Here is a 26310-nt window from a genome sequence, read left to right on the forward strand (position 1 = left end):
GAAGCAACATTCTTTAAGGAATTTCGAGTTCTGGTTGTTGGAAATTTCACCGCACAATAATCGCAATAATTTTCCTGAGGAACCAGGATGTGGAAAGCAAATTTTTTACAAAGGGTGTTGATGAGAAGAAGAATGCTATGAGTGTTCCAAGTGTTTCCTTAAATAACGGTGAAACGACCAATGCCTGCCTTGATTGGAGAAACAACCTGGCTTAGTGGAAAGGCCTTAGGAGACCTTGGTTTTTAATCCCGGCTCTGCCATCTTGCCTGCGGTGCGGCCTTTGGCAAGGCACTTGTGTGCCTCGGTTTCCTCATCTGTAAAATGGGGATTTAGTTAATACCTGTTATCCCTCTTACTCATCCTGAGGCTCATGTGGGACAGGGATTGGGTCTAAACTGATATCTCCTATCTACCCCGGTATTTACTGAAGTCCTTGGCATACAGTTGGGCCTTAACAAATGCCACAGTCAATAGAATTTCTGAACGATTAAAACAGGAGTAGGCAGCATTTTTCCTTGGTAGCCTGTTAGGGATTGGAAAAAATTGGAAAAAAAATCCCTCTTGGAAAAAAAAAAGATTCAAGCACTTTCAGTGTCTGACCTTGCGGATTGGAGCTGTGGCTCGTTATTTATGGTGTCGGCTCTCCTGCGGAGGCCCTCGCTTCCCGCAAATCGGTGGAAATTACTTATTCATTTCCCTTGGACTACCTGTCATCACTCTGGGATTTCATCTGAATCAGTTCAGGTCAGATCCGAGGCAGTGACCCAGAAACAGACCGGGCCGTTCCTTAGCCACTTTGTCCTTTGATAAATGACATTATCTCAATAAAAAGAACCGCGTCTCTCTCCGTCTCCTCACACGGTAAGCGCTCGGGAAATACGATCGGACGAGTACATGTGAAAGTGTCTCGAGTGCGAGTCAGTCGTGCCATCGAGAGCCCTACAGTGTCATCGGTGGTATTTCTGGAGCACTTGACTGTGTGCAGAGCGCTCTGCTACGCGTGTGGGCAAGTACCAAGGCCATCACCCGTTGCCCTCAAAGCTGATTTTCTTGAGCGAAATAGCAGAGAAAGTGGCAAGTCAACCCGGGACATTTACGGAGCGCTGACTGTGCGCTGTGCACTGTATTAAGCACCCGGGAGAGTACTGTAGCGATAACTCCACGAGCACCGATTACTGACTCACGTTAGTAATAATCATGTTGGTATTTGTTAAGCGCTTACTATGCGCAGAGCACTGGACTAAGCGCTAGGGAAGAAGCAGCGTGGCTCAGTGGAAAGAGCCTGGGCTGCGGAGTCAGAGGTCATGGGTTCGACTCCCGGCTCTGCCCCTTGTCAGCCGTGTGACTGTGCGCCAGTCATTTAACTTCTCTGTGCCTCAGTGACCTCATCTGTCAAATGGGGCTTGACTGTGAGCCTCACGTGGGACCACCTGATGACCCGGTATCTCCCCCAGCGCTTAGAACAGTGCTCTGCACATAGTAAGCGCTTAACAGATACCGACATTATTACAGGGTCATCAGGGTGTCCCAAGTGAGGCTCACAGTGAATCCCCGTTTTCCAGATGAGGTCACTGAGGCACAGAGAAGTGAGGGGATTCGAACCCATGAGCTCGGGCTCCCCAGCCGGGTCTCTTTCCACTGAACCAAGCGGCCTAAGTACTCAGCGCTTAGTACGATGCTCCGCACCGAGTAAGCGCTCAGTAAGTATTACTGCACGAATCACCGGGAGGCCAACGTCGGTCTGTCTCTCCCCCAGCGCTCAGAACAGCGCTCCGCACAGAGCCAGCGCTTGACCAATCCCAACATTATGATAACCTCGTATCCCCCCGGGGCCCAAGGAGGGGGGCGGGGGGCGCAGGCCCGGAGGGCGCGCCGGAGGAGGCGGGCCCAGGGGGCGGGAGGGGCGGGAGCCTTCGGCAAGCGTGGGCCAAGGCCCGGAGACAACGCCGCGGACGCCTTTGCACCCTTCTCCTCTGCCTTTGCACCGTTGTCCTCGGCGTTTGCACCCTTGTCCTCGGCGTTTGCACCCTTGTCCTCGGCCTTTGCACCCGTGTCCGCGGCCTTTGCACCCTTCTGCTCGGCGTTTGCATCCTTCTGCTCGGCGTCTGCACCCTTCTCCTCCGCGTTTGCAGCCCCCTGCTCGGCGTTTGCACCGCTGCCCTCGGCGTTGGCACCCTTCCGCTCGGCCTCTGCACCGTGGTCCTCGGCGTTTGCACCGTCGTCCCGGGCGTTGGCACCGTTTTCCGCGGCGTTTGCACCGTCGTCCACGGCGTTTGGGGCGTTTGCGCGGAGCCGCCGCCGCCCGTGCGCCCGAAGATGGCGGAGCCCCAACCCCGCAGCGGCCCCCGACACACAGGTAGGGCCCCGCACACACCTGCGCCTGCCTGGGCTCACACCGAGCACGCACACACACACACAAACACACACACACACACCCCGGGCCCCGACACAGCAAGGGGCCACGGGGCAGGACCGGACCGCCCAACGGGCCACGCGTCCTCGGCCCCTCTGGCTCTAGGTGGGTCTTTCTGTCTGGCTGGCTCTCTGTGTGTGTGTCTGGGGGGGGTGTCTGTGTGTCTAGGTGTGTATGTGTGTGTCTATGTGTGTGTGTGGTTATGCGTGTGTGTCTAAGTGTGTATGCCTGTGTGTGTCTGTCTGTCTGTGCCTTCTGTCTGGCTCTCTGTGTGTGTCTAGGTGTGTGGGGGGGCCTAGGGCGGGTGTGTGTGTCTAGGTGTGTGTGTCTGTGTGTGGTTATGCGTGTGTGGGCCTAGGTGTGTGTGTCTCTAGGTGTGTATACCTGTGTGTGTGTCTGTGTGTGTGTCAGTGTCTGTGTGTGGTTATGCGCGTGTGTGTCTGTGTGTGTCTAAGTGTGTCTGCCTGTGTGTGAAGTGTGTCTGCCTGTGTGTGTCTGTATGTCTGTGTCTGGGTGTGGGTGTGTATGTCTATGTGTGTGTGTGTCTGTGTCTGTGTGTGGTTATGCGTGTGTGTCTAAGTGTGTATGCCAGTGTGCGTCTAAGTGTGTATGCCTGTGTGTGTCTGTGTCTGTGTGTGGTTATACGTGTGTGTCTATGAGCGTGCGTGGGTCTATATGTCTGTGTGTGTAGATGTGTATGTCTGTGTCTGGGTGTGGTTATGTGTGTGTCTGTATGTCTGTGTGCGTCTGTGTATATGCCTGTGTGTGTCTGTATGTGTGTGTGTGTGTGACTGTGTGTCTATGTGTGTCTGTGGGTTTATGTGTGTGTGTGTCTGTGTTTCTCTGTGTGCCTGTGTGGGTTTATGTGTGGGGGAGTCTAGGTGTTTATGCCTGCGTGGGTCTGTGTGTGTGTGTGTCTGTGTCTCAGTGTGTCTATGTGTCAGTGTGTGTGTGTCTGTGTGTTCATTCAATAGTATTTATTGAGCGTTTACTCTGTGCAGGGCACTGCACTAAGCTCTTGGAATGGACAGTTGGGCAACAGAGACAATCCCGGTCCATTTATTTGTGTGTATGTCTGTGTGTGTCTCTCTGTGTGTTTATGCGTGTGTCTGTGTCTATGTGTGTGTTTGTATGTGCGTGTCTGTATAGGTCTATGTGTCTGTGTGTTTCTGTGTGTTTGTGTGTCTGTGTGTGTGTGTCTGTATGTGTGTCTCATCTGTATATATTGTATCTATTATTTATCACCCTGTTTATTTTGATAATTCTGTTTATCTTGATGATGTCTTCTTGTTGTTTTGCTCTCTTTTGCTCCGATGTCCGTCTCCCCCGGTTAGATTGTGAGCTCGTCATCGGGCAGGGTCGGTCTCCATCAGTTGCCCAATCGTCCATTCCAAGCGCTTAGTGCAGTGCTCATCACGGAGTCAGCACTCAATAAATACTAGTGAATGAATGAATTGCACTTTCCAAGCGCTTACTATAGTGCTCCACACACAGGGAGCCCTCGGTAAACATGAATGAATCAGTGAATGTATGTTTAACCGCCCCTGTTGGGGACGGGGGCTTGCCGGGGACCATATCCCCTTACCACAGGTCACGGGGGTTTTCAAGGTTAAGCCCCAAGGTGAGAGAAAAGCAGCGGGGCCTAGTAGGTAGAGCTCGGGCCTGGGAGTCGGAAGGACCCGGGTTCTAATACCGGCTCCGCCACTTGCCCGCCGGGGGTGACCGGGGGTCCGTCGCTTCATGTCGCTGAGCCTCCGTTGTCTCATCTGGAAAAGTAATAATGGCATTTGTTAAGCGCTTAGTGGGTGCTAGATGATTTATTCCTTTAATCGATGGGCCAGTCACTCGTGCTTATTAAGCATTTATTGTGGGCGGAGCACTGTACTAAGCACTTGGGAGAGTAAAGTAGAATCGGTAGGCACGATCCCCCTCTAGACTGTAAACCCACCATCCGCCCCTCTAGATGGTCAGCCCGTTGTGGGCAGGGATCGTCTCTCTTTATTGCTGTATTGTACTTTCCAAGTGCTTAGTACAGTGCTCTGCAGGCAGTAAGTGCCCAATAAATATGATCGATTGAACGCACGAACACAAGCAGATCGAGTTGGACAAAGTCCTTGTCCCCTGTGAGGCTCACAGTCTCAATCCTCATCTTACAGAGGAGGTAACTGAGGCCCAGAGAAGTGAAGTGACTCGCGCAAGGTCACCCAGCAGACAAGTGGCGGAGCCGGGAATAGAACCCAGGACCTTCTGACTCCCAGGCCCGTGCTCTCTCCGCTACACCGTGCTGCTTCTCGGTGAGGATTAAGACTGTGAGCCTATGCGGGGTGGGGACTGTGTCCGACCTTGACCAGCTTGTGTCTACCCCAGCGCTTAGTACAGTATCAAACCCTTAGCATGCGCTTAACAAATACCATTAAAAAAAAAATCTCCGCCTCTTGCCTGTTTGCCTGGCAGAAACTCTCGGGAGTGGATAGTTGAATTGTCCCTATGCCCTGCAATCGTTTTCTGTTAAAAAGAGAGAGGCGGGAGGAAGAATTAGGAAACTCCATTAATCCTTTACATTTCATCCCGAAGCACATGTCTTTTTTCTATAGGTTTACTCATCCCGTAGGGATAAAACGTTTCATGAAATGATGTCACTTTTTTCTTTAGCGTTCCCTCGAATGAGTATTAAGGCCTGTCATCTTGTGTGAGAAGCTGATGTTGCATTTTTCGAGTCTTGAACTTTTATTTTCCTCGTCAGGAGCAATGGATCCGCCTCTCTGACCTAAAATGGGTGTTTTGCCATTGTAGCTGGAGTAGCTGAATAATGTTAATAATGGCACTTGTTAAGCGTTTCCTCTGTTCTAAGCACTGGGGTAGATACAAGGTCATCAGGTTGTCCCACGTGAAGCTCACACTCTTCATCCCTATTTTACAGATGAGGTCACTGAGGCCCAGAGGAGTTAAGTGACTTACCCAAGGTCACACAGCTGATAAGTGGCGGTGCCGGGATTAGAACCCACAACTTCTGAATCCCAAGCCCGGACTCTTTCTTCTAAGCCACGCTGCTGAAGGCACCTTATTAAAGAAAGAGGAGCCTAGAATTGTTCCGTCGAAAGGTAAAATTGAAAAAGCCATTCGTGCGACGCCTTTTATTCATTCATTCGGTAGTATTTATTGAGCGCTTACTAGGTGCAGAGCCCTGTACTAAGCGCTTGGATTGTACAATTCCGCAACAGAGAGAGACAATCCCTGCCCAGTGACGGGCTCGCAGTCTAAATGGGGGAGAAGTGATTTAAAGTGATTGAGTAGGAATTCCCAGAATTCAGAGCACATGGAGAAGTTTGCGCTGGGGTATTCAATAGTATTTATAGTATTTATTAAGCGCTTACTATGTGCAGAGCACTGTACTAAGCGCTTGGAATGAACAAGTCGGCAACAGATAGAGACATTCCCTGCAGTTTGACGGGCTTATACAGGGTCGTGAGTTGTCCCATGTGAGGCTCACAGTTAATCCATCCCCATTTGACGGATGAGGTAAGTGAGGCACAGAGAAGTTAGGTGACTTGCCCACAGTCACACAGCTGACAAGTGGCAGAGCCGGGATTCGAACTCATGACCTCTGAAATCTGCTCAGATGTTGTGAGTGCGATTCAGGCAAATTCATATTTTAGCGTGCTGATTATTGTTAAAACTTTTGTTTGAAGCATGGTTTTTCTGACCTTCTTAGTCCTGGTTATGGGCTAGGGACCAATTTATTGATTTGGTGTTTTTTGCCCCCTCTCTGAGATGTCCTGATCGGGACATTGCTTACACTGGCCTCTGTACGCCTCACTCTTCAAGGTAACGATTTTAGGTGCATTTTCTTCTTTCAATAAAACTTTGCGTCAAAACCCCCTGGAAAATGTATTCCCCGAACTAAATTTTTTTTTTAATTTGGGGGATTAAAAAAAATTAATGAGCCAAGGGAAATTTGATTTCTAGTTATTGGTTTAATTTGCTTTCAGGTCGGAGGTCAGTGGGAGTGGAATGGCCAGATGTGGAAAACCCTTTCCCACAGCATGGTCAGCACAAAAGTCAGGATCTAAATTCAGTAGTATTTATTGAGTGCTTACTATGTGCAGAGCACTGTACTGAGCGCTTGGAATATACAGTTCCGCAACAGATAGAGACAATCCCTGCCCAGTAACGGGCTCACAATTTAAATGTGCTGTCAGTACGAGAAGTGGGGTAACTGAGCCCCTTCTGAGTGCAAGGCACTGGGTTAAGCCCTGGGGAAAGCACAACAGAACCACAAAGAGATGGTGCAGCTTGGTCTTTTTAGGCTCTGCGACCCGCTCCGGCCCGACAGGAGTGCTTCGGTCAAAGGCTGTGTCGTTTCACCCTCGCACACAAGTCTGTACTCTGCCCTACCTCGTCGTACTGTAGTGTGTTTGTCCACCCCCGGCCGTTCTCTGTTGTAATGAGAGGAGGGATCGGCGGTGGTCCGTTGGAAAGAGTTGGAAAGATCCTTCTTAAACTTTGAGCCTCATGTGGGACGGGGTCTCTGTCCATCCTGGTTAACTTGTATCTGCCCTAGCCCTGAGTACAGTGCTTGACCCATAGTAAGTGCGTAACAAGTACCATAATGGGAAGTCCTCGTATTTGTTAAGCTCTTACCGTGTGTCCGGCACTGTTCCAAGTGCCGATAATGAGAATAATTAGAATTAGTAGTGTTGATTTGCAGCAGTGCCGCCTCCAGATTTCTCCTCCCACTTCTCTTTCCCCTCAGACCCCTTCCAGACCCACCAGGGAGTGTGTGAACGGCGTCCATTAGCTTCTCCTCCAACGGCCCCAGGAGACAAACAGAACCGGAGAAGCGTCGTGGTTAGAATACAGACCTAATAATAATAATAATGTTGGGATTTGGTAAGCACTTACTATGTGCAGAGCACTGTTCTAAGCGCTGGGGTAGATACAGGGTCATCAGGTTGTCCCACGTGAGGCTCACAGTCTTAATCCCCATTTTACAGATGAGGTAACTGAGGCACAGAGAAGTTAAGTGACTTGACCTGGGAGTCAGAAGGACCCCTGGTCTTGGCTTTGCCACTTGCCTCCTATGTGACCTTGAGCAAAGCCCTTCACTTCTCTGTGCTTCAGCTTCCTCATCTATAAAATGAGAATTAAGACTGTGAGTCCCCGGTGGGACAAGGACCGTGTCCAACCTGAATACTTTGTCCCTATCCCGGGGCTTAGTGTTGGGCCTGGCATGTAGTAAGCGCTTAACAAATACCAAAAAAAGAAAAAAAAGAACCATGGGTCTCCTTGGGATTCTGCCTCTGGGCAACTCCCTTCCCCTCGATGCTTGTCAGACGGAGCGTTATGGAGAAAGGGAACGGAAGGCCTTCTCCCGAGGGAATGAAATTTAGGAAAGCCCAAGCCACTGGCATTTGGGTGCTCACTGTAGGCATGTTAGGGAGTGTTGTCTTGGGCTATGGAGAGGACGCTTCTCCATGACCTACCGCTCCAGGGGCTGAGCAGACCCCAATTAAGCTTTATCCCTTCCCTCGTTGGCCTTTCAACGACAAAATTCACATGCTGGAAAAGAAACTCCACCACAACTTGGGTCCTTTCCGGGTCCTCAACTTTTGAAGCGATAGTTGTTGGGGCGGTGAGCCATCGGAGGAGATCAAGTGAGCTGGGATTTCATAATAATAATGATAATGATGATTGTGGTATTAAACACTTACTACGTGTCAGGCACTGTAATAAGCACGGGGGTAGATACAAGCAAAGTGGGTTAGACCCACTCCCTCTTCCTTTGGGGCTCACAGTCGTCATCCTCATTTTAGAGATGAGGAAACTGAGGCCCAGAGAAGTGAAGTGACTCACCCCAGGTCACATAGCAGACAAGCGGCAGAGCCGGGATTAAAATCCAGGTCCTTGTTACCTGGTGGCCTAGCCACTAGACCACGCTGTTTTCTATGAGAACCCAAGTGATTGCTGAGCGGTTCTGTAACGTCAGAGCCTTTAGTCAGAATTAGTCAACACCCTCTAAGACTTGAGCGAATTCTTCCCATGCCCTCTCGCCTTGCGACTTGGAAAGAGCCTGGGCTTGGCAGTCAGAGGTCATGGGTTTGAATCCCGGCTCCGCCACTTGTCAGCTGTGTGACTGTGGGCAAGTCACTTCACTTCTCTGTGCCTCAGTTACGTCATCTGTAAAATGGGGATTAAGGCTGTGAGCCTCATGTGGGACAATCTGATTACCCTGTATCTACCCCAGCGCTTAGAACACTGCTCGGCACATAGTAAGCGCTTAATAAATACCAATATTATTATTATTATTATATTGGAGCGATTCTATTCCTAAGAATGATAGTTACGGTATTTATTAAGAGCTTCCTATATGCTAAGTCCTGGGGTAGATTGAGAATTTAGGACATCCTCTAGATCGGAAGCTCGTTGGGATCAGGGAACATTTCTACCAACTCTGTTGTATTGTACTGCTACTATTGTTAAACGCTTACTATGTGCCAAGCACCGTTCTAAGCGCTGGGGTAGATAGAAGGTAATCAGGTCTTCCCACGCAGGGCTCACAGTCTTCATTCCCATTTTACAGATGAGGTAACTGAGGCACAGAGAAGTTAAGTGACTTGCCCAAGGTCACACAAGTACTTAATTCGACTAGCTGAATACAGAACGCGCTTAATAAATACCATCGATTGATTGAAATGCCACTGATTGATCCAGGCAGCGATAGTGAGAGGGTGAGTTCTGCTGCTTCATTAGTACAGTGCTTGGCACATAGTAAGCACTTAACAAGTACCGAAAAAGAAAAAAAAAAAAAGAACTATGAGTCTCTTTGGGACTCTGGATAACTCTCTTCCCCCGAAGCTACTCATCAGGGGAGACAGACTGTTAACGAAGGAAGCAAACAGAAGGCCTTCTCCTGAGGGAATGAAATTTAGGACAGCCAAAGTCGTTGGCTTTAAAGGGTGTTGTTTTACACCGTGGTCCACAAAGTGATTATTTTAATCCCATCCTTGTGGATTTTAGTGCCATTGTTCTTGTCTGTCCGTCTCCCCCGATTAGACTGTAAGCCCGTCAAACGGCAGGGACTGTCTCTATCTGTTGCCGACTTGTTCATCCCAAGCGCTTAGTACAGTGCTCTGCACATAGTAAGCGCTCAATAAATACTATTGAATGAATGAATGAATGGATTTGGGGGAAGTCATTTGCTTTTCCAAAGGGGGCACCTCTTTATTTGTATTGCATGCTGCCTTAAAGATCGCGGGGGTGACGTGGCTGGGAGGCCATCATGGCATCACTGGGTCATCGATCTTAATCCTAAGAAGACCTCAGAGAGCCCATTCTTTTCCCCTACCTTACTGACCCGGCGAATGCCTCTCGCTTTGGGCTCAGAACGGTTCTAGCCTTCTTGCCCTCATCGTTCGAGGTCTCAGAAGCTAGTCACGAGCCAGAACTGAGGTTGGGATTTGCGGAGAGAGGAAGGGCCATTTCACCATCCATCATAATGGCATGATTGATCAAGCGGCTGTTTGGCATTCCGCCCCGGTGCCCGAGGGCTGTTGTTGAAAGGGCTCTGTTTATGCCCGGGGTGTACCCAGACCAATTCACATTTTGAAGGAGTGGTTGGGTGTGTTCACCAAGCATAACTATCCCATTCACCTTTCTGGCTCTTTTCCTCCTTCCTGCCAAAGAGCGACAATTTTTTAAAACATTAAACACTAAGGCACCTGAATATTTTCTGCTTTGTTTTTGATGAGAGGCTCAATTTGGGGTCCTCATAATAATAATGATGATAATACTTCATTCTTTCAGTTGTATTTATTGAGCACTCACTGGGTGCAGAGCACAGTACTAAGCGCTTGGGAGAGTATGATATAAGAATAAACAGACACATATCAGCCCACAATGAGTTTACAGCCTAGAGGTGTTTGTTAAGCACATACTATGTGTCAAGGAGTGTTCTAAGCCCCGGGATAGATACGAGCTAATCAGGTTGGACACAGTCCCTGACCCATCTATGGCTCACAGTCTTCATCCCCATTTTATAAATGAAGGAACTGAGGCACAGAGAATTGAAGTGACTTGCCTAAGGTCACATAGCAGACAAGTGGGACAGGCAGGATTAGAATCCAGGTCCTTCCAGGCCCACGCTCTCTCCACTAGGACGTGGAAGGCCGTGGATTGCTCCCATAGACCTTTTGTCATGGTCTAGGAAGTGAGTTGGGTTGGTGATTATTTTAATCCCATCCTGGTGGGTTTTAGGGACCTCGATTGCTTCGTCAAAAGGGGGTGCCTCTTTATTGGCATTGCACACTGCCAGTATTGAACATGGTTCTTTCATTCATTCAGTCGTATTTATTGAGGGTTTACTGTGTGCAAGAGCCCTGTACTGAGCGCTTGGAGAGTACAATTTGGCAACAAATAGAGGCAATCCCTACCCAACAATGGGCTCACAGTTTGGAAGGGGGGAGACAGACAACAAAACAAGGCAAAGCAAAGCAAGTAGACAGACATCACTAGTAAATAGAATTAGAGATATATACACATCATTAATAAAATAAATAGAATCATAAATATGTACATATATACACAAGTGCTCTGGGGCAGGGAGGGTGGGGTAGAGCAGAGGGAGGGAGTCGGGGCAATGGGGAGGGGAGGAGGACCAGAGGAAAAAGGGGGCTTAGTCTGAGAAGGCTCCCTGGAGGAGGTGAGTTTTCAGGAGGGCTTTGAAGAGGGGGAAGTGTGCTAGGTTGGCAGATGTGAGGAGGGAGGGCATTCCAGGCCAGAGGTAGGACGTAGGCAAGAGGCCGACGGCAGGACAGGCGAGAACGAGGCACAGTGAGGAGGTGAGTGGCAGCAGAGGAGCGGAGTGTGCGGGGTGGGCAGTAGAAAGAGAGAAGGGAGGTGAGGTAGGAGGGGGCAAGGAGATGGAGAACTTTAAAGCTGATGGTAAGGAGTCTTTGTTTGATACGCAGGTGGATGGGCAACCACTGGAGATTTTTGAGGAGGGGGGTAACATGCCCAGAGCGTTTCTGTAGCGTTTCTATAGGTTCTGGCCAGCAGGGCTTGGTCACTGAAAATACTAAAGCGTGGGCGAACAAGTTTTCAACTCGTCTGCCAGAGTGGCCCGTTTCTGTCCTTTTAAAGCAGAAAATCAACTAATCGTATTTACTGAGCACATATGGAGGGTGGAATGCTCCGGTGAGTACCAGAGAATTAGTAGACGCGTGATCCCTGCCCTAAGGAGCTTAAAAATCAATTAGGCCAGGCAGACACCAGGAAGAAGGAAAAAGGAATATGTCGGTGAATGAGTTTGTAAGTAGCAGGGTATGCGACGAAAATGTCGTATGCGGTTGTGAGTATATAAATGCGAAATTGGTGTGGAAGCTTGTATGGTCCTCTCCCAACCGCTGACTACATAGTAAGCACTCAATAAATACTATTGATCGCCTGAAGCTGAGGCGGTAGTTGGAAACAGAGGAGAAATTAAAAATATAAATACATGCGTATGTTTTGAAGATCTTGTTGGAATTGGAAGCTGGAAAATGGTAGCCGAGACAGACCGGGAGTGACAGTTCCATTCCAGAGCTTTGCCAGAAAACCGGTTTTTCTCCCTTCCTGAACAAAATAGGTTCTCTCAAACGTCAATAAAAAGAACCCCATTATTAGGAGGACCTTAGTCAATCACGGATAATTAAAACATCATTTCAGAAACCGATCGACCTAGGGAGGGGAGGCTATTAAGAACCAAAAATAGAATTTGGATCTTATTATCCAGCTGTCAGGGACATGTGTGTGGCTGGTAATTTATAGGAAAGATCTTCCGGAATCAGAGAAGAGAGTGGTGGGGTTATCATCCCTGGCCCAGGCTTGGGATAGTCATTCCCAGTAAGGATGTGGAGTCAGGGCTACTGCTGGGAGTGAGGTAGTTTCTCTCTCTCTCTCTCTCTCTTTATCACCTTCTCCCCCTTTGAGTCTCCTCCCACTTTCGCCCACCTGATTTCCTCCTGACCCTCAGAATTAGAATAATTAGAATTATTATTGTTTGCTGATTTGCAGTGGTGCTGACCCTCAAACCCCTCTGCAGGAAGAGTTTTGGTGGCTGTCATCTCGCTTTCTTGATAGTCTTCAGGAAGGTCTTGCTGGTCAAAGATAGGTGTTTACCCTCCAGGACTTGTGGGTTTATTTACATCGATCCACAGCACTTTTGCGTATGTGTTATTTAATTGTACATTCAATCACTTACTTTAATGATTCCACTGGGAAGTATTTGGGGCATAGTATCTAGAATATAAACTCCTTGGGAACAGGGAATGTGCGGCTTGGGCAGGTCTTACCAGATCCTTAGTACTGCATGACATTGTGGATAGAGCACGCTCCTGGGAAGCAGGTCATGGGTTCTGATCCGGGCTCTGCCACTTGTCTGCTGTGTGACCTTGGGCAGGTCACTTCTCTTTTCCGTGCCTCAGTTCCCTCATTGGCAAAATGGGGATTAAGACTAGGGGCCCTCTGTAGGACAGGGACTGTGCCCAACCCTATCTTGTATCTACCCCACCCCAGCGCATAGAACAGTGCCTAGTAAGCGCTTAACAAATCCTCTAATTATCATTATTGTTATTACCGGGTATCGCACCCATATTTTTGCAGTTCCTCTAGTCCAACTAATATATATATAAAGCTAAAGCGGGTGTGAGGTTCTCGTCTGAATGAGTGATTGGGTTCTTTGGTGTCTAGAGGCGATTTTCACCTTAGTGATTGGCAGACATGGAGGCTTGGGTCGGGGGGGCGAGGGGGCTGGTGTCTGCTTCTTGGGCATCATTTAAACCAAGAACATATGGGACTTGACGCAGGGTTGGCTAGCACAGAAGACAGAGTTGTGCCCCGCAAAACAAGGTGAACTCTGTGAGGCCACCTGTGTGGCCTACAGGTCTGAGAGTCATTTGCTTGCTATGTGACCTTGGACGGGCCACTTACCTTCTCTGTGGTCCAGTTCCTCGTTGGGAAAATGGGGGTAAAATCCCTGTTCTCCCTCTCCTTTACACTATGAGCCCTTGTGCCTTGTATCTACCCCACATAGTGAACACTCAATAACAATAATAATAATAATTATTATTGGATTTGTGATGTGCTTTCTTTGGGCCAGGCACTCTACTAAGCGCTGGGGTAGATAAAAGCAAGGTGGGTTGGACCCAGTCCCTGTCCCACGTGGGGCTCACCCTCTCAATCCCCACTGTACAGATGAGGTAACTGAGGCACAGAGAAGTAAAGTGACTTGCCCAAGGTAACGCAGCAGACAGGTGGAGGAGCCGGGATTAGAACCCATTACCTTCTGACTCCCAGGCCCGTGCTCTGTCCACTACACCATGCTGCTTCCTTATAAATATTATCATTGTTATTACCATTATCATTATCTGTATTTGAATCCCTCTAGACTGCAAATTATTGTGAGTAGAGAATGTGTCTGTGTATTGTTAAAGCGAATTTACTAGAGTGCTCTGCACACAGTAAGCGCTCAATAAATATGAATGAATCTCCTAGGGAAGGTGACTCACAGGGTCTTTTCCTCTGTTGAATTGGTCTGGAAATTGTACTTGTAGATGGCCATGGCAGGCTGGGTAAAGTAGATTCATTTAATCTTTCCTAATCCACAGAATATCCTCGGGTAATCCTTTCAGATTTGGTCCCTAACATAATTCTTGGCCTTCCATAATCAATTGAGAAAACTTTCCTGAAAAGGTCTCATGAATAGTTAATCTCTTATAGTGTAAGATTTGACAATACGATCCCTCTTCCCCAATACTCACTTTGATCTTAACATCTTAAATTATAACTATCTAGTTATAATTACCTAGGTTTCGTTTTTTTAAAGCATCTCAGTCAAAGATATTTTCTTGAATTTTTTACAAACGTCCTAGCCTCTACCCTCCCCTTCCCTATCCTTACTTATTAGTATTTACTAAAAGTACCTAGTTTCCCGTGGTTTGCCAGGGGAAAGGTACTTAGGCATGTCTTTGTGTAGCTACCTCTTCTCTGTTCTCCTTTCCCAAGTGCTCAGTACAGTGCTTTGTGTCTAGCGGCTGCTCAGTACATACCGCGACTACTACACCTCCTATTAAAGGGTGTTATTAAGCTTCTGTACATTTGGCTGACAGAGTTTGGGGTGAAGCTTGAGGGGGAGGCAGACTATTGTTGCCAGGCCTGTGCCGGTAGGAGGTAGGGTTCAAAGGGAAAAAGCAAGTGGCTATTGAAGTCTGTGTATTAAAGCCTACTCTCCCAAGCACTTTATAGAGTGCTCTGGACACAATAAGTGCTCAATAAATATGAATATGAGTCTTCTAGACTGTGAGCCTGTTATTGGGTAGGGATTGTCTCTTTTTGTTGCCCAGTTGTACTTTTCAAGCACTTAGTACAGTGCTCTGCGCACTGTAAGCTCTTAATAAATACGACTGAGTGAATCTCCCAGGGAAGGGGGTTTATAGTGTCTTTTCTTCTGTTGAATTGGTCTGAAAATTGTACTTCTAGATGGCCGTGATAGGCTGGGTAAAGTAAAGACTGTAGTTAAGAGGACAGATGGAAGTTGTCCGGATCTCCAGTGCCTCTCGACAGGAGAGCAAGTGGCAGAAATAAATTTTGCACAACTGTCCCAGACTTCTATGTGAAGACCCCAAGAACCTGGGGTGCAAATTCCAGTATACATATTTTGGGATGGGAATTCAGCAGCTTGACACGGTGAGGTCCTGATTACTGCGGTAATCAATAACCAAGATGAAGCCAAGCCAAATCTTTTGGGAGCGATTGGGTCTCCACCCAACTCTTGCTAAGAGAAGGCAGACCCAGAACCGTATCACTATGGCGCTGGTGGTCTTGAGAATCTCAGAATCTGAGTTTCTGACCAAGATTTTTCATTCCACTTCTGAGGAGTTTAAAATGTTTAAGAAGCTCTCGGCCCGGGAGGAGGAAGAGGAGGATGAGGATTCAGCACCTGAAGATGAAAACTCAGAGTTGGAGGATGAAGAAGAATCTTTCGAATAAATAGACTCAGAAAACTGCAGACTGGGAAGGTGGAGATGAGTGCTCAAACTTTATGGATGGGGACAGGAAACACATCTTTCAATTATCATGTTATATTCTCAACGCAACGATAATTAATTTATTAATGTGTGTCTCCCCCTCTAAACTCTAAGCTCGTTATGGGTAGGGAATGGATCTGCTAATTCTGTTTCATTGTAATTTCTCAAACCTTTAGTACAGTGCTGTGTCCAGACTAAGCACTCATTGAATACGATTGATCGATTGATTGGTATCCTATTGGTGCTTAGAAACTGTGCTTAAGCTCCCCATGATAGTTTGGTAAGTTTATCAGTTTGTTTGAGTAATCTGCCCACTTTGCTAGCAGCCATTCCAGCACTTTGGGGCCACCTAATATTGCTTTATAATATATTTAATTAAAATTAAATATTATACTAATAATGATATTTTATTATCCAGCACTTATTTTTGATTACTTCCTTCTATTCATTCTTGTGAAGTTATTGAGGGCCGGGATCAGGTCTTTTGATATGTGTTCATGCAATAATATATTTATTAATCAATCAACGGTTTTTATTGAGTGATTACTATGCACAGAGCACTGTACTAAGCACTGGGGAGAGGACAGTGCGACAGAATTAGCAGACACGTTCTCCGCCCACCTCAAGCTTACAGTCTAGAAGGCATTCTATTAATATGTTATTCATCTAGAGGACATTAATAAAGAAGACATTACATTGAAGTCTGACTCAATAAATGCCACTGGCTGATTGATTTTATTTGAAATGCTCTCTGGCCTTCAAGCCCTAAATCTCCGAGGAAAGCAAAGCCAAACTAGGACTGGATTCAAGGGTTCTCGCAACAGATTTTGGCTGGAGTGAATTTTGGGCCTGATGGAAACCGGCAGGAAAATGCGATTAATATTAAACAAAGGACTGCCTGGATTAGTCTTTCCTTGTTCACAGAACCTCTCTGTGGTTAATCCCTCTCGTTATTCTGGTTCCACTCCGCGCTTTCAAAGCAATTGGGTTTCTGGCCTATATTTCTTTTCTGATATTGTATCATTTCTATCTACTCTGCACAATTTCTGTGCTTCTGGTTGTGTTTTTTGACATCTTAGCTTTCTTGTCGTTTGAAATGAAGGTTTAATTAGTTGCCTGTGCCCTCGGTGCTTAGCGTAATATTCTGTTTAACTCCCTTGGTTTGCAAATGAAATCTGACTCAAACCCTCCCTCTCAATTCCCCTAACACCCCCAAATGTGTCCATCAGCAAAGAAGAGTGTGGCTTTTCTCCTTGCAGTGCGAGCGGGTGTTTTGGGGGAGAAAGATTCCTATAGGTATTTCCTGCAATATTTAAGTGCTTACTATGTGTCAAATTTGACTATTTGACTATGTGTCAAATACTGCTCCAAGCGCTGGAGTAGTTAGAAGTTAATTAGGCCGGACACAGTCTCTGTCCCACATGGGGCTCACAGTCAATCAGTGGTATTTATCAAGTGCTTCCTCTCGAGCACTGTACTAAACACTTGGGAGAGTACAGTATTGACAGAATTAGCAGACCCCTTCCCTGCCCATAACGAGCTTACAATTTAGAGGAATGGCATCAAACATTTATTGTGTGCAGAGCACTGTACTAAGTGCTGAGAGAGAATAGGAGGTGGGCATTAGACACAGCCCAGGTGGTGGGCAAGTGAAGGGCTAGTCTACCTCCAGTCCCCGCAGTATATAGGTTGGATCGAGTTCTCCGGGAGTGATGGGTTGCACGGTGCCATCCGCACTGTCTCACCCGGTCCTCAGGCGACAAACAACGTGTCCGGCGCGATGACCGGAAGTGTGGTGTGTGTAGTCTTCCAAGCCCCTGCTCAGAGCCACGCTGCTTCTCTTGAAATCGAGGCTGAGTTGTCGTGGGGGTCACTGGGTGGCTGCTGGAGGCTTTTCATTCATTCATTCAATAGTATTTATTGAGCGCTTACTATGTGCAGAGCACTATCCTAAGCGCTTGGAATGTACTTTTCGGCAACAGCTAGAGACAATCCCTGCCCAACAACGGGTTCACAGTCTAGAAACCGGCTCACAGTCTAGAAACAGTTGTAACAGTGCGGCTGCGGAAAATTAATGGCAGCCAGAAAAATAGGTTTAAGGCTGATAAAATGGGGATTGAAACAGTTTCTGGCCATAGGAGTAGAACAGGCATTTTTATTACACCTGTATCACAGTAGGCACTCAGTGAATACTGATGATAATGATGAGCATGGCTTAGTGGCAAGAGCCCGGGCTTGGGAGTCAGAGGTCATGGGTTCTAATCCCATCTCTGCTGCTTATCAGCTGTGTAACTTTGGGCAAGTCACTTAACTTCTCTGTGCCTCAGTTCCCTCATCTGTAAAAGGGGGATTAAGACCCTGAGCCCCACGTGGGACAACCTGATGACCTTGTCTCTTCCCCAGGGCTTTGAACAGAGCTTGGCACATAGTAAGCGCTTAACAAATACCATTATGATGATGATGATGATGAAGACTCTCTGGGTTCCTTAGCGATTCTAACATCCTCCATTCTTCTGAACGTTACTATTACTTCTAAACTTGTAGAGACAAGACCCAACCATGGAATGCTTGTCAGCTCCGGGAGTCTGCATTATATAGGGGAAGGCTCTGTTTTAACAAGCTCCATCCTGCCTACTGCTGTGCTTTGCAGCATGCTTTAAGGTTTTAAGTCCAGCCGAGAGACATCTTCGCCTGTTTTGCTCCTGGATTTTTGTCTTGGAAACAGAAAACCTGCTCATTCCATCTCCTTTAAACACCTAGCAGGGCGAGAAACGGTGTGCCCTAGTGGACTGCGCCTGGACCCGGAAGACAGGAGGATCCGGAGTCTAATCCCAGCTCTGCCACGTGTCCGCTGTGTGACCTCGAGCAAGTCGCTTCACTTCTCTGTGCCTCGGAGACCTTGTCTGTTAAATGGGGATTAAGGGTCTGAACCGTATGCGGGACAGGGACTGTGTCCAGCCTGATTAAGTTGTATCTACCTCAGGGCTTAGAACAGTGCCTGGCACATAATAAGCACGTAGCAAGTACCATTAAACAAACCCCCAAAAAAAGATAGGCGAGATGTTGCTCTGCTTACCTGTTGGCAGCAGAAGGCAAACAGCAGTAGCTCCCTAATTCCCTGTTTGCTGACGGGTGGATCCATACCTGTCTGCCTGAGAGGTTTTGGTTTGGGGGCCCAGGACAAGACACCGATGCTTGGGTCCTCGCTGGGACCTCTCAGCGGCCGGATGACTGGGTTCTGACTCTACCCTCTTGAGTCCTGGGCAGCCCATGTAGAGCTTCTGCCCATTTTTTTTTGTTTTTTGTTTTTAATAATGGTATTCGTTTCATGCTTGTGATGTGTCAGGCACTGTCCTAAGCTCAGGGGTAGATGCAAGCTAATCAAGGTGGACACAGTCTCTGTCCCACAGGGGCTCACAGTTTTCACCCACGTTTCACAGGTGAGGTAATTGAGGCGCAGAGAAGTGAAGTGACTACAGAGAAATGAAGCGACCCACCCAAGGTCACACAGCAGAGAAGTGGCAGAGTGGGGACTAGAACCCAGGTCTTCTGACTCCCAGGCCGGTGCTCTATTGGCCATAGCTACTGCAGTGCTTATTACAGTGCCTGGCAAGTAGTAAACACTTAGCAAATACCATAAAATAGGTACAGATCAGAGATCATCAGAAGACCTTGTGTTTGTGTACCTATCAGTTCTGAAGCAGACAGGCTGGCGGGGAAAATATTTTGAGTCGTTTTTCTCATTGAATGGTATTTAGGGACTGGTAGACTTGTAGAAGACCATAACTTTGTACCTTCTGAACCTCCATTGGGCAGCAATTCTTTTTATCGACAACATAAAAGGCTAAAGTTAAACCTCCACTGATGGAATGAGATGGGAGATCTTCACATCCAAGCTGTTATTTAGAAATTTATAAGGTAGTGTGGTTCAGTGGGAAGTGGATGAGGCTGGGTTTTAGTCTCAGCCCTGTCGGTACTGTACTGCTGCTGTGTGTGATCATGAGGGTTAGGGTCACCCTCTGTGGACCTCAGTTTCCTCATCCGTATATTGGGCAAAATCATCCTAGCCTCTCCCCAACTCACAGGGTTGTGATAAATTGAGGTAAATGACATGAAAGCATTAGCGGCTGTGAGGTTGGGGGAGAGTGCCATACAAATAACAAGGCATTATTATCGACTCTCTCCAAACACCAAACACAACAGTACAGTGGTCTGCACACAGTCAGTGCTCAATAAATATGTTTGAATGAATCTCTGAAAGTCACCAGGAATCAAAATGATCATCCCGAGGACTTAGAAGGTCCTTTTACTTGGGGACCTGATCAATTGATCATAAATTTGGCAAAAAGCATATGCATCCTGGGTCATTTCTCTAAACTGATGGTTGAAATTAAAATGGAAACTTGCATCTCTTTGTGTATTGAAAATGCCTCATCTTGTGCTTTAATGGTCTCAGCCCTGAGACATCGAGGCTGGGTTTTTTCCCAGCGTGCTGACTCTGTCTAAATAGGTTTCTGAATTATGTTTTTTTAATGGTATTTGTTAAGGACTTACTATGTGCTAGCCACTGTACTAAGGGTTGAGAGAGATACAAGCTAATCAGACCATGTCCTGCATGGGACTCAGGTCTTAATCCCTGGTACAGATAAGGTATCTGAGGCGGAGAGAAGCTAAATGACTTGCCCCAGAGGACAAGTGGCAGAGCCAGGATTAGAACCTAGGACCCTCTGATTCCCAGGCCTGTGCTCTATCCACAAGGCCACGCTGCTTCTCTGAATAAAATAAAGGTGACCTTGAAGACAACCCTGACGTAAAATTAGAGAAGCTCTTTTATTCAGGAACGGGGTGAGCTTTAATGAGCCAAATTTCCTTTAAATCGTCAGCACACACCCCTCCGCTCGCGGCATGTCACAGCCTGCTGAGAGTGCTGACTCCGTGGCCTCGGCTCTGGAGATTTTTGGTCGGGTTTGGGCTCTCGGGCCCCGAGCTGAATCTACCCGCTGTTCAGTTGAAGAAGTCTGCTTCGAAGCTTCAGGTGATGGTCAGAACACACAGTTTACCCTTCAGAGAAACAGCTCTATCGATTCCCGGAGGTAGCAAAGCCCCTCGCTGTCTTGGGAATTCATTCTTCCCATTACTATAAAAAGAAGCCGCATCGAATTGTTGTTAGGCAAGCTCCATTTGCTGATCTTAACAATGAGCCAGTGAGGGTGTGTCTAGGGCCCAACAGTTTTTGTACCTTTAATTGACACGTTTATAAAGCTTCTTGGTTTATAAAGCTGCTTTTTATCGCTCGCAGGTAAAACCAATCAGCACTTGAGTGCTGGGAGAATGTATTTGATCGGGATTGCAAAAATGTTATTATGTTTTCCTTCTTCTACAGATATAATAATGATGGCATTTGTTAAGCACTTCCTATGTGCAAAGTACTGTTCTAAGCGCTGGGAGTGGATACAAGGTGATCGGGTTGTCCCTCCTGGGGCTCACAGTCTTAATCCCCATTTTACAGATGAGATAACTGAGGCCCAGAGAAGTGAAGTGACTTGCCGAAAGTCAAACAGCTGACAAGCGGCGGAGCCAGGATTAGAACCCATGACCGCTGACTCCCAAGCCCGTGCTTTTTCCCCTGAGCCATTGTATCTGGGTTTTTATAATAATAATGATGGTATTTGTTGAGCACTTACTATGTGCAAAGCACTCTTCTAAGCGCTGGGGTGGATACAAGGTAATCAGTTTGTCCCATGTGGGTCTCACAGTCTTAAGCCCCATTTTACAGATGAGGTCACTGAGGCACAGAGAAGTGAAGTGACTTGCCCTATGTCACACAGCTAAGTGGCGGGGTCAGGATTAGAACCCATGACCTCTGACTCTCAAGCCAAGTCTCTTTCCACTGAGCCATGCTGCTTTTCTAATGTGGCCTCTGTATTTGCTGCATCATTTTCATCATTCATCGTACTTACTGAGCGCTTATTTTTCTCAAAGCACTGTAGTAAGCACTTGGGATAATACAATACAATAACAAGAAGACATAGTCCCTGCCCACAGTGAGCTCACAGTCTAATAATAATAATAATGATGGTATTTGTTAAGCGCTTACTATGTGCCAAGCAATAGAGATGAGTTCACAGTCTAGGGTCATCAGTGACCATTAGGTTCCGCAGGAGTCTAAAACACATTCTGGGGCTACCACGTCTCTACCTCAGATGTCTAGAGAAGCAGTGTGGCTTAGTGGAAAGAGCCCGGGCTTGGGAGTCAGAGGTCATGGGTTCTAATCCTGACCCCGACACTTGTCAGCTGTGTGACTTTGGCCAAGTCACTTCACTTCTCTGTGCCTCAGTTCCCTCATCTGTAAAATGGGGATGAAGACTGTGAGCCCCACATGGGACAACCTCATTACCTTGTATCTACCCCAGCGCTTAGAACAGTGCTTGGCACATAGTAAGCGCTTAACAAATACCGTCATCATCATTATTATTATTATTACCTCAGCACTTAATGCGATCGGTCAGTCGTATTGATTGAGCTCTTACTGTGCAGAGCACTATGCCAAACGCCTGGGAGAGTATTATATAACAGAGTTGGTAGATAGGTTCCTTAACCACGACAAGTTGGCAGTCAAGATGGCGAGACGGACATTAATATAAATTCATTAATTAAGAAACATTGCTTTGGCACTTGGCAAGAGTATAGTGGATTCCTTAATTACATTAACCAATCAATCAGTGGCGTTTATTGAGCACTTAGGGTGTGCAGAGCACTGTACTAAGCAGTTGGGGGTACTCCAGAATTGGTATGTGTGTATATAGATAGATAAATATTAGGAGTTCAAAAAAGAGAAAAAGCAAAGCAATTAGACCATGTTGCTTCTCTAGGTTGCGCTGCCTTTCCAGTTAATGATGTGTTGGACCCTTGTCTTTAAGTCACATGTGGCATCTGTGGGAAGCAGATTGGCCTAGGAGGTAGAGCGCAGGCCTAGAAGTTAGAAGGACCTGAGTTCTAATTCTGGCTCTGCCACTTATCCTGGGTAAGTCACTTTATTTCCCTGTGCTTTAGTAAACTCATCTGTAAAATGGAGATTAAGACTGTGAGCCCCTTGTGGGACAGGGTCTGCGTCCAACCTGATTAGCTTCTATCTAGTGCTTGATACAGTGCCTGGCACATAGTAAGAGCTTAACAAATACCATTTAAGTAAAGAAAAAAAGACCTAATTCCACAGTTTTGAAGCCCTTTATACTCCGCCTTGGATTGTAAATTTCTTATGATCAGGAGCCTTGACTTCTACTTCTTCTGAACTCTCCCAAACACTAAGTACAGTGTTCCACGCACAGTATTTATGTATGTTTTCTTCAGGGTTAGGATTCCTCAGGCAAAAGTTAATCTTTTTTAGGTAAAAAACAAAAAATCCTAACAGAAACTCATGCAGGATTTCTGTTCTTATTTCTGATGTCAGACCACTTTCATCTTCCTGTCTTGAGAAATTATGAGAGGGGGAAATGGAGCTAGCCACAACAAAGTAATAAATAGAATGACATTACTCTGATATTCAATCAATTGTAGTATGGTACATTAAGTAGTTTCTCTCAGCCGTTCTAAAGGACATGGCTCTTATCCCAGATAGGGTTTTTTCGGTTGTTTAAATCGATAGAATTCTTCAAGTTTTATTGCTGAATTTTACTTATATCTCAGAGATGCTTCTACAATCCTCAGACACCAAGTTATAGGTTACCTGCGCTAGCTGCCATCAATCATTCCATGGTATTTATTGAGTGCTTGCTATGTGCAGAATGCTGTATTAAGCAGTTGGGAGAATACAACAAAATGAGCAGATGCATTCCTTGCCCGGAACGAGCTGTGGCCCAAACTCCTACTTCCTAAAGATCTGTTTTTGACAACTTAGGCACACACCTCAAAGTTGCCTTAAAAAGTTACTGGCTCTTCTTCTCACCATTCCATATCTGCATTAAGTAGTGAGATAGAAAGTTCACCAGTCACAAATGTGTTTTCCACCCAGTTATTTAATCAGCTTCTTTTTGAGATAATTACAAGTTTGTTTATTTTAATGATGATAACGGTATTTGTTAGGCACTTACACTGTGCCAAGCACTATTCTAAGAGCTTGTATCTACCCCACTGCTTAGAGTAGATATAGGGTTATCAGGTTGGATGCAGTCCCTGTCACCTGTGGGGCTCACGGCCTCCATCCCCATTTTCCAGATGAGGGAACTGAGGCTCAGAGAAGCGAAACGACTTGCCCAGGGACACCAGGCAGATGGGTGGTGGAGCCAGGATTAGAACCCTGGTCCTTCTGACTCCCAGGCCTGGGCTCTATCCTCTAGGCCACACTGCTTTTCAGCAAGAAGTCTTAGCTTTAAATGGTAGTCATTTAAAAAGGTGTGTTTGTGTCTGCCATTTGACGCCACAACAATCAAAGTGTTCTTGTGGAAATCAGCTTTCTTGAGTAAGTTTTGTGGCTCAACCTCAGGCGTTGTTTGCATAAATAGTAATGATAATAATGATGGTATTTGTTAAGCACTTACTATGTGCCAGGCACCGTACTAAGCGCTGGGGTGGATACAAGCAAATCGGGTTGGATGCCGTTCTTGTCCACTTTGGGGCTCACAGTCTCAATCCTCATTTTACAGATGAGGTAACTGAGACAAAGAAGTGAAGTGACTTGCCCAAGGTCACACAGCAGACAAGTAAGGTCACACAGCAGACATGTAGTGGAGCCGGAATTAGAACCCATTACCTTCTCCATAGTAGTGTACAGTGCAGCCTGGGTTTGCCGGAAGGGGACTAAAAGTCTCTCCTGCCTAGATGGGGTCTCCTTAAAAAGGTCCATATTAAGAATGATAATTATGGTATTGATTAAGCGTTTACTATGTGCCAAGCATTGTTCTAAATGTTGGGGTAGATACAAGTTTACCAGGTAGGACACAGTCCCTGTCCCTCATGGGGCTCACAGTCTAAGTAGGAAGGACTAGGATTTAAACCCTATTTTGCAGATGAGGTAACTGAGGTTCAGAGCAGCTCAGTGACTTGCCCAAGGTGACACAGCGGGCACGTGACGAAGCTGGGATTAGAACCCAAGACCTGTGACTCCCAGGCCTGTGCTTTTTCCATTAGCCAACAATGCTTCTCGACCCTGGTCTTCCCCCTTCCTTTTATCATCATCATCATCATAATAATAATGATGGCATTTGTTAAGTGCTTACTATGTGCAAAGCACTGTTCTTAGCGCTGGGGAGGATACAAGGTGATCAGGCTGTCCCATGAGGGGCTCACAGTCTTCATCCCCATTTTACAGATGAGGTAACTGAGGCACAGAGAAGTGAAGTGACTTGCCCAAAGTCACACAGCTGACGAGTGGCCGAGCTGGGATTTGAACCCATGACCTTTGACTCCTAAGCCCGGGCTCTCTCCACTGAGCCACGCTGCTTCTCTGTGCCACGCTGCTCATCCTTATCAGTGGTATTTATTGAGCACTTAGCAGTGTACCTTCTTTCTGGTCTTGGGTGTTGAAATATTTCAGGGTGCCAAATTCTTTAAGTAATAATAATAATAATAATAATAATGTTGGTATTTGTTAAGTGCTTACTATGTGCCCAGCACTGTTCTAAGCGCTGGGGTAGACACAAGGGAATCAGGTTGTCCCACATGGGACTCACAGTCTTAATCCCCATTTTACAGATGAGGTAACTGAGGCCCAGAGAAGTTAAGTGACTTTCCCACAGTCACACAGCTGACAAGTGGCCGAGCCGGGATTCGAACTCATGACCTCTGACTCTAAAGCCCGTGCTCTTTCCACTGAGCCATGCTGCTTCTCTTTGCCAGGACTGTATTGTTTGCAGGACTCCTTACTGGTTGTCCAGTGATCTGTATTGGGGATGAACTTTCCACTCTCATCATTTGTATTTAGTGAACGCTTTCTATGTGCAGAGCCCAGTACTAAGCGCTTGGGAGAGTACAGTTCACCAGAGTCGGCAGACACGTTCCCTGCCCACAACGAGTTTACAGTCTAGAGATGAGCTTACAGTCTAGAGATGCGGTTCAGTACCCCGTGCTGAGAGAAGAGGAAACAGAATGCAAATTTAATTCATTTTTAATGGACCCTAAGAACCAAATTGAAGGTTGGAATTCTGTTGAAACAACTTTACAAATTGCCAGTGTGTTTAAGGTGGACTCCTACTCAACGGTATAAAGAATACAGATTTAGTTTTGTACTTCCTGGGAGATGCGGGCTGATTAGATTTTCTTTTTATCTTTATTACAAGATTGGTTCAACACATATTCAGGTAGGGTCTTGTTGGTTAATAATAGATAAGGGGATGGCTTAGGAATTTCCTCTCCTATTTCTCCAGAACTCCTTGGAAAACAAATCAACTCAACATCCTTTTAAGTCAACTCTCTTTTGGCTTAGGGGCATTTTGCATAAAAGGTGCAGACGTCTGTTGGATGTAATCGGTTGATTTGGCAAAATTTTGGTAACTGTCTTTATGTCTGGTCATGTCACAGCTAGTATTCCGTGATGGTATCGAAGCCACAGAAGTAATACACAAAAATCAAGTCCTTTTATCACTTTTTCCATTCTTGATGGCGCTTGAGTCGGTTACTCCAAAAATAGCCAACCAGTTGTCTTTGTAGAAACTAGTGAACAGCAAATATTAGCCACTTTGGGGTTCCAAAGTTTTCTCAAAATTCTTGTCATCTTACAAAGACACCATCACTGGTAATTCAAACTAGATGCCTAGGTATCTGTTATTAGTCACATATCTTCTTCAGGCTCAGACTTGCAGTACTTTTATATTTTCTATTTATATTAAATCATCTGTGGGT

The 26310-nt window shown here is 46.5% G+C and overlaps 1 protein-coding gene across 8 annotated transcripts in view; it reads left to right on the forward strand.

Annotated features, from left to right (window-relative positions):
* Positions 1–1923: 1923 nt before the first annotated feature.
* Positions 1924–26310, forward strand: part of MAP7D2 (MAP7 domain containing 2) — a 76067-nt gene continuing 51680 nt past the window's right edge. For 3 of the 8 annotated variants that reach the window (XM_029079941.2, XM_039914200.1, XM_039914203.1), the window contains exon 1: positions 1925–2356. In XM_029079941.2, the coding sequence (XP_028935774.1) occupies positions 2317–2356 (40 nt within the window). In that variant the 5' untranslated portion in view covers positions 1925–2316. Of the gene's footprint in view, positions 2357–5400; positions 5515–26310 lie in introns of those variants that run through there. The other 5 variants (XM_039914204.1, XM_039914205.1, XM_039914202.1 and 2 more) reach the window with 3 other exon arrangements.

This window comes from Ornithorhynchus anatinus, chromosome 15 (assembly GCF_004115215.2).
Source record: "Ornithorhynchus anatinus isolate Pmale09 chromosome 15, mOrnAna1.pri.v4, whole genome shotgun sequence".
NCBI lineage: Eukaryota > Metazoa > Chordata > Mammalia > Monotremata > Ornithorhynchidae > Ornithorhynchus > Ornithorhynchus anatinus.